Here is an 8,440-nt window from a genome sequence, read left to right on the forward strand (position 1 = left end):
ACATCTACAATTCCCTATTTTTATTTATTTCCTAATTCAAAGCCTTCACTGTGATAAAAGGGAAGTGAGAGGACAAAAAGTGTTATCATAGGCTAGTAATACATACCTTTACATCAAAGTATCTGAAGTGGCACCAGCCATGATGCAGACCTAGTGAATTTGTTACTTTTCTCCATTCCTTGACATAATGCGAAGCTGGAGACTAAATGGCTTTTTTTTAGAAGAGGACTCTGCCTTCTAATAGTTCCCCTGCTTAAAGCATGAATAAAATAATTTCTTGATTATCTGAATAGGCTGCAATATCTTTTTACTACAGATTTCCTATTATTATTTCTCCTCCTTTAAGCAGAGGCCCTTGTTTTCTTCTTTTGATAAAAACAAATATGAAGTACTTTCAACTTAATGAAATATCTTAAAAGAACAAATTTCAAATAACTTGTTTCAACTGCATTTAGCCAAGAAAATATTTAGGGGTATAACTCAAAAATGGCAGGGGTAAGTTAAATCACAACTATAAAGTTCACTACAGGAAACTCTCCTACAAAATGGTGTATTCCAAAACCATGCCTAAAAAAAATACCACCCCTTGATGAGCAGGCATTAATTTTTGAACACCATATTACTGTATAATTATTTTAGCCATCCTATGAAGTACAAAGTGCACTTCTATATGTCTGTTTGGCAGAAACATCAAATCATTTTTAGGAGTACCACTTCTCTTTTACATTCTATTTTGTAGGTAAAAAACCTGAAAGTGTAATGTTATATAAAATTTTTGCTCGCCACTTTAACGTATGTCCTGATTTTAAATCTGCTTGGGATTAATTCAAATAAGAATAGACACTTCTGATAATCTTCCCACTTTCCCAGAAAACCAGTATTTATAAAATGTAGCATACTGCACTTCATACTTTTTTTTGTTTACACCAGTCAAATCGATTTCAAGCATTGTTGACAAAGTAACAGGTAAGTTTACAGTTCAAATCACATACATAAATAAGCTTGACTTTTTCACTAACTGCCTCAAATTAGATTTTTCATGTGTCTAACCTAAATATCCATCATCCCAATTCCTAAAAAAACCTTTTCTGAGGCTTTGGTGACATTTTGATGAGGCTGTAGCTGTTTTTTGTCATTTCTACATGACCAGCCCTAGAAAATTGACAGAACTTCACAAACAGGCATAAACAATACTTCAAATATTTACATGGCTTACTTCAATACATTCAATTTTATGGTTTGAAGGCCCACTTTCCATTTACAGTCTTGAAAGTTTTTTAAAGCTAATGCGTACCAGCCTTAACTGGCAGACAGTCACAGCAGTTACATTACTGGGGAAAAAAAACCAAACACAACTGTATCTTTGTCTTACAACATTAACATGAATCATCTCCTTAGTTTTCAGACCAGATCATGAAGTTAGTCACTAATATTATATTAAGATTTGCAGGTAAAGAAGAGAACTATAGACTAATGAAGCAGAAAGACCTATTAAGCAATTCCTAATTATTTTTTTTTAATGTGGGAAAAAAAAATTGCAAGAATTACAGACGCCCATTACAGCTGGGACGCTGAACCAATTCTACAGCACAAAGACTAAACAGGCTGCAGAGCAGTTTTGGCAGAAGTATGAAACCTCCTTATAAGCTGGCATTATAATTTCAACAGAGCATATGTGCCATCCATCCAACACTTCGTGACAGTAGCCAGAGCCATCTAAAAGTGTCACTTCTTCCACAGAGAAATCCTGCTACCACCAAAAATTCCTCAAATGGGCCATATGCTCACTTAAAGACAGTAACATCTGCTGATATTCTGGGTCACAATATAATCGACAAATGGAGTAGGTTTCCTTCTGATTCTCTATGTCTTATTAACATCAGAAAAACAACGAGAAGACATGAAACATTTGCCTATTAACAAGGAAACAGAATCATAGAATGGTTAGAAGGGACCTCAGAGATCATCCAGTGCCACCCCCTGCCATGGGCAGGGACACCTCCCACTAGCCCAGGTTGCTCAAAGCCTCATCCAGCCTGACCTTGAACCCCTCCAGGGATGGGGCATCCACAGCTTCTCTGGGCAACCTGGGCCACTGCCTCACCCCCCGCACAGGAAAACATCTCTTCCTAATATCTCATCTCAATCTCCCCTCTTTCAATCCCCCCCATCTCTCCTGTAGCCCCCTTTCAGCACTGGAAGCTGCTCTAAGGTCTCCCTGGAGCCTTCTCTTCTCCAGGCTGCACACCCCCAACTCTCTCAGCCTGTCCTCGCACGGGAGCTGCTCCAGCCTCGGACCATCTCCATGGCCTCCTCTGGCCCCTCTCCAACAGGTCTGTGTCCTTCAGTTTCAGAGAGCTAACAATCTAAATATAACACTCCCCATTCCCTCACAAAGTAAATACAGATGATGAACACAGAGAACGGATAACAGAGAAAACAAGAGCACATTGGTCAATCTGACTGATAAATAAATACTGTTTGGTTGCTTGAAGACTCATCTACAAAGGTATTCTTTTGCCATCTGCTTCTTCAACACTGTTATTCACAGGAAATGTGTCTAGCTCACCTTTCAAGACATAAAAGCAGGGATAAAGAGAGTAGGGTGTATGTGAACTCTTCAAAATTCAGCCATGCAATTTTAGGTAAGGTTAGGGAAAAAAGGATGTACCTTGTCCTTTTGTAACACAAGCATACATCACTTGCAGCTACGTACAACACTGAGGAAACACAGTCGCCTGACAGTTCGGGGTTCTTCACAGCACAAATTCTGTGACTCGAAGCCCCAGTTAACAAATAGCCTAGAAACATTCATACTTTGTCTTCAAAACCAGAGACTACTGGAGAAAGACTTGTAGATATTTCATTTTCCTTAGCGTTAGGTTAAAACCAAACAAACTGTGGAGATGCCCTGTAGCAGGTAATGTAAGGAAGAAATTTAGTGTACAACACCCAAAAAAATCCTGAGTTGGGATATTTGAAACAGAAGTCTCTGAACAAGGTTTCCTGGCTTGTTTTTTCAAGGCGTTAACAAACACTATTACCTCCTAAGAGTCCCATAAAGGATCATGTTTTTAAATGACACACTGCATAACAGAGAACGATACGGCTGACAGGTAAAAACAACGCTACAGAAAGAAAACCCTTAGTTCTCCATATTTTTAAGTGTGGGGTGCCCTGTGAAGCACAAAGGAGAGGGCAGGTTTCTAGGTCCATTCCATATATCCATCCCATGCTCCTCAGCTTCTTTTGGTAGAACTCATTAGTTTCAAGAGTACCAAAAGCAGCTTATTCAGTATAGCACAGTGGTTACTAGGGCTGCTAACCTTTTAACTTTAGGAATCGCAGAAGAGCACCCTTTTTGTGTTCTGTAACATGAAGCCAAGCAGTTTTCCAGAACAATATATTTACAGCATGAATAAAAGGATTGATCTAAAAATAAAACCACCACTTTTATGAAGGATCAGGCTATTTAGATCTCTTTCTTTACTAGAACTTCCTTCCTCGTCAGTTTCTTACAATTCCTTCACTTTCACGTCCCCTCCAATAACCCTGTATAAGTCGGGATCTTTCCTCACCTACAGCATGTAAGTTCCCCATGCACTTTTTAAAACCTGGGATGGCAACTAGGATTTTAACACATGACTAATTGCTCTGAGACCTCTTTTAACTGTATTTAGTCAGGAAGTTCAGATGACAGCTTCCTAGAGGCTTTCACAGAATGACAAAAGAGTTGAGGTTGGAAAGGACCTCTGGAGGGCACCCGGTCCAACCCTCCTGCACAGGCAGGGTGCGAGCTTTCAGAAAACAGTTAAGGGCACCTGGTATCAACCCTGCCCAATTCCACATGCCTCCTCCACAGTAAGTAAATAACTTTTCAGCTAAATTACATTTTCCCATCCCTGAAACTAGGAGATGCACAGTGGTGGAACTACTTCATTTTCTTTGGATGGGAAGTTAACTAACAATTACGCCTGTACATCACATCCACACCCCATTGCTCCAGGACTGTGTAACTACAGTGATTTGAACATATGTTTGGAAGCATAAATGCTTTTAATTTGTTTTTTTAATCCTTCTTTTATCCTTCCTTTCTACCCTTCTTTGTTAAACCCGCTACATTTGCCTCTTCACAAAGCACTACAGCTTTTGGCTTCAGCACAGGAAGGGAATCATACCTTTTGCAAGAAGCAAAAATACAAACTGCCTACTTGGTGTTACCATCTGCTTGCCCCAACCAGAAAAAAAGATATTCTTGACCTAATATAACACTTTGCATCGACTAGAATCAATGAGACTTAAGCAGTATTAAAATGTAATATGCAGAAACAATAACTATCTAAGGCAGAAGATACTGGATTATTCAATAACTCATTTCAAAGACATTGTTTCACTCCGCTTTAGTGAGGCAGAGCCCATTTCTTTAAAGCAGATAGTGTCCTATGCCATGCATAAGTGGTGCCCTGCTCAGAACCTTCCCACCTCCTGCCCAAAGACTCCCCTACAGGTGCCTGTTGATTGTCTGCACAACTGCGCAGACAAAACTACTGACATTTTAAAAGGACTGTATTAATTAAGCATTGTAATTGAAAGAACAAAGACTCTCAGTGATGCTTCCCACCTAAGGAACTAGAAAAATACCCTATCACACGCCAAATCAACGTAACTTTTCAGATGAGGAACAGAGTCTACACTTGGTTTCCTCTCCCCAAATCCAACAATATCTGCCAGCTTTGCAGCAGACCTTAACAATCAGGATACTCCATGTCTTTCACTACCAAGACAACCAAAGCACACGACAGTGAGACATAGCACGACTGACATCAATGTAAAACACACACCTCAGCACTACAGCCCTGCACAGTTCTTACTATCACCTTTGTGTCATGCTTTGGGAAGATTACAATTTTAAATAAAACTGAAGGATTTAGACAAACACTTTATTAGTTAACTTTGGTAGAGAATAGAAGAGAAACTATTATTCCATAATTGCTACTGAATGGAAAATATAAAATTGCACATGGAGTCTACTATTAAAAGTAAAGAGTAGTGTAATGTCTGATAGTAAGGTTGAAAGAAAGAAAACTGTAAGACAGACATAACATTCCCAGACCCCATCCCTCTCTCAATCTGTCTGCTCAAACAAGAGCAGGAGCAGACAATGAAACTCTTCACTCCTCCCATTCTAGGACAGCAATGAAAACTGTCGAACTCATGAGCCTTAATGTTCCCTAATCGACAGGGGCTGGGAATACAAATGATATTTGCCTAAGGCTGGTCCAGCAGAGCATGCTTTTTGACTGTCATATCCAGTTAAGAAAAGCAATATGCTTAAAATGGAGCTTGTCGATTTTTGACTAACAAATGTGATCTGGTCAAATTTTTAACTGACTCAACCTGTAACTGTAATATTTGAAATCTACAGTTTGTCTGTGCATTAGCTATTTTCTTCTTAAAATGATAAACAGTAAACCAGATTGCCAGATACAACCAAATCCAAAAAAAGCATTCATCAGTGACTCAATGCAGCTAGTTTGGACTACTACAATACAGAATTTGATACTGCCTCCCACACTCAAGTTGAGGGAGGTTTAACGCAGATCTCACTGGCTTGGTGAGGATGGCTGAGTCCTCACCTTCTGCTCACTTCATAGAGGTGCCACTACTGAACATGAACTGCAGCGATTCCATGTACTGGCTCAATAACACTGACAATGGGCAAACAGATTAGTCAAATAATTAGGTTTTGCATCAGGTGGTCATGTTCAGTCTGGTGTTCAGCCTGTAGCTCGCACGAACAACAGCACTTTGATTTTATTTTCCTTTCTGAAAATTAAAAAGCAAGACAACAAAACACCACTCAGCACCGTATTTCTGGTGCTACTGCAGTTCAAGCTTTAGCATATTACCAATGTTGAAGTATTTATTCTACAGCAGAAATTCAAGCTTGCTGTGCTGCAATAAAGAAAGAAAATAAAACCAAATCAGATCCTTTTCCAGCTTTCAAGAACAAAACACCCGGGAAAGAGCTGAGATAATTTCAATGAATGATGGATTCACTAGTTGTTTGCTTTCTTCCTGCCCCTGTATGGTGATTAGACTTACACTGTCAAAGTTTTTAGCATGCTAATTGGAGCACATACTAATCCAATTATGATGCTACAGGATTTTCTTAAAATTCCTGGGAGTTGTATTGGTCATGGATAGATGACTAAATAATTGGGACTCTTTTTTCCCCCCTTTTATTTTACTGAGAAAGCATGGAAGTGACATTTCAGTTGTGACATTTGTTTTGCTTTATTCTTCCAGTGAAGAGCAATGACAAAGGTCACTCTCTCAATGAGTATTTGAAGAGGCACGAAGTTCGTGCTTTCATTTATTAACTTTAATACAGTTGTGAGAGTATATGCTGCATTTACACTGTTGTCCAGCAAGTCATTTTGTCTTTGTTTTAAGCCATAAAAGCTTAAGCTCATCCTTCCGCAACATTTCAAAAGTCACCTCAAGTTATCATTAGTTTATCCACTTTTTGCTTCACCTTCTTGCCCTACCATCCCCGCTACAGGACCTAATTGTTTTTTTTTAGCTATCTCTAAATTAATCACCGAATCACGGAAAAGTTTTTAGTTGATTTCACATTTATTTTATTACCACAGAGTTGGCATTTCACTCTGCAAACATTTCACATTTCCTCTGTTTTGACCGTGGAACAGCCTTATGGTAGATCATATGACGGGGAAACTCCGCAGGCACTATGCTGCTATTATAAAGTGTACTTTCATGCCTATCTTTTTTGAGTGAGACTCTCTTGATGCAGTGAATACTGCAGCCTCTCCCTTCCTCTTGCATGTTCTGGAGTGACTGGTCCCTAACTCCCAGTGCCTTTACTGGTGGATTAAATAAAGGTTTTCAGGTTCCCTGCCTCATCAAATTCTCCAGGTGTGATTCTGCATTGCTTTGAAAAGGGAATTTTCCAGACCGATGTTTAAAGGATACACAGCTGAAAACCTAAAAAGGAGGAGGCATTAAACTACCTACATACTTCTTCATTAATGCAAATCAGCTACACCTGGCATACAGTCACGGGGTGGAAGGCTGCAGTGGTGGATGTGTTAGATACCTACGGAGAAACATCAAGTGCAAGTTGACTATGGATCTCACGGTGTGCACAACACGACCAACACATTTGAAAGGCTGATTTCATGTAAGAGTGAGTTTAAATTGTGTTTTAAGACACCATGAGAGAACATGAGGGAAGTCAGGTTTTTACTAAAACATTATCTACCTACTGAAAATACAGCTTCTGCAAGCATGTGTACACTCAACAAGCAAAGCATACCCGTATGCCTGCTTGGAGGTATCTTCTCCCACTGCCAGATACAGAGTTCAAACATGATACACCTGAAAATATTTTTACTGCTTCAAACTTAAAAGAAGCTGTGGAATAAAACAGAAGCCACAGGACAGGCTTACAAACACAGTAAGTTAGGCTGTACAAGTCACTCACAGGCTTATCTGCCCCTATGTTCTGGTAATTTTTATTCCCTACAAACAAGAGGCATATGTTTCACTTAGAAAAAGTGTTCTGGCCCCATTTTGAAAAGCTCTGCTCAGATCTGCAAGGTCTCCGTCACCTCAGCATCCAAGTCCCATCATCAAAAGCTACTTAGGGACAACTCTGAAAAGCATTTGATTCTACAAAATGCTTTTGGAAGTCAGACAAGGCAGATAATTCCCTTTAGGAAGACAGACTCTGATCACATTTGAAAATGGGATTTTACACCAGTTTGTTTTAATAAGTGGTGTAAACATCCCTTTTCAAGGCACAGGGGCTTTCTCTGGGAAAGCTTAAGCCACCGTGTAACAACTGTTAGAGAACTAAATTACAGCATTTCCCTCTTACAAACAGCAATGACCGAAAAGCAGCCAAGAACTTTATTATGTGTTTTGTCAATGAAGAAGAATACCTGCCATGAGAACCAACCCCCTCGGGTGCAGAGACACCGTCCGGGCTCTGGGAGCAGGGGACAGTCCCCGCGGAGAAGAGAAGGCCCTCCCCAGCCCCTGGGCACTACATGGCTGCCTATTTCCAGCAAGACAACCTCTCTCTGCTTTTTTCAGGGAAGCAAGAGGAAAACCCACCCCAGGGAGAGCCCACAGCCCCCCACCCGGCCAGGGCCTCGACGTGGGAGGGGAGAACTGGCCCCGGCCTGAGCCCCTGCTCGCCCCCAGCCCCCTGGAGCTCACCTTCCACCAGCTCATCCAGGCTGGTGAGCTTCTTGCTGCCATCGATGGTGTAGATGGTGCGGACCCCCTGGGGCAGGTTCACGTTATCCGACAAGGACCGGGTGAGCTCGACCAAGAGGGCATCGAAGGAGCGGAAGCGATCGGTGGAGATGGCGTACACCAAGCCCTTGAAGTACCTGTCCCCGTTACGGTA

The 8,440-nt window shown here is 40.7% G+C and overlaps 1 protein-coding gene across 1 annotated transcript in view; it reads right to left on the reverse strand.

Annotated features, from left to right (window-relative positions):
* Window positions 1-8,434, reverse strand: part of LOC104459044 (serine/threonine-protein kinase DCLK2-like) — a gene marked incomplete at both ends in the record, with an annotated part of 42,636 nt that extends 34,202 nt beyond the window's left edge. Inside the window, one exon of the mRNA XM_010083907.1 lies at window positions 8,248-8,434. Within this exon, the coding sequence (XP_010082209.1) occupies window positions 8,248-8,434 (187 nt within the window). The remainder of the gene's footprint in view (window positions 1-8,247) is intronic.
* Between the last annotated feature and the right edge of the window lie 6 nt (window positions 8,435-8,440).

Source organism: Pterocles gutturalis, unplaced genomic scaffold (assembly GCF_000699245.1).
Source record: "Pterocles gutturalis isolate BGI_N339 unplaced genomic scaffold, ASM69924v1 scaffold15765, whole genome shotgun sequence".
NCBI lineage: Eukaryota > Metazoa > Chordata > Aves > Pterocliformes > Pteroclidae > Pterocles > Pterocles gutturalis.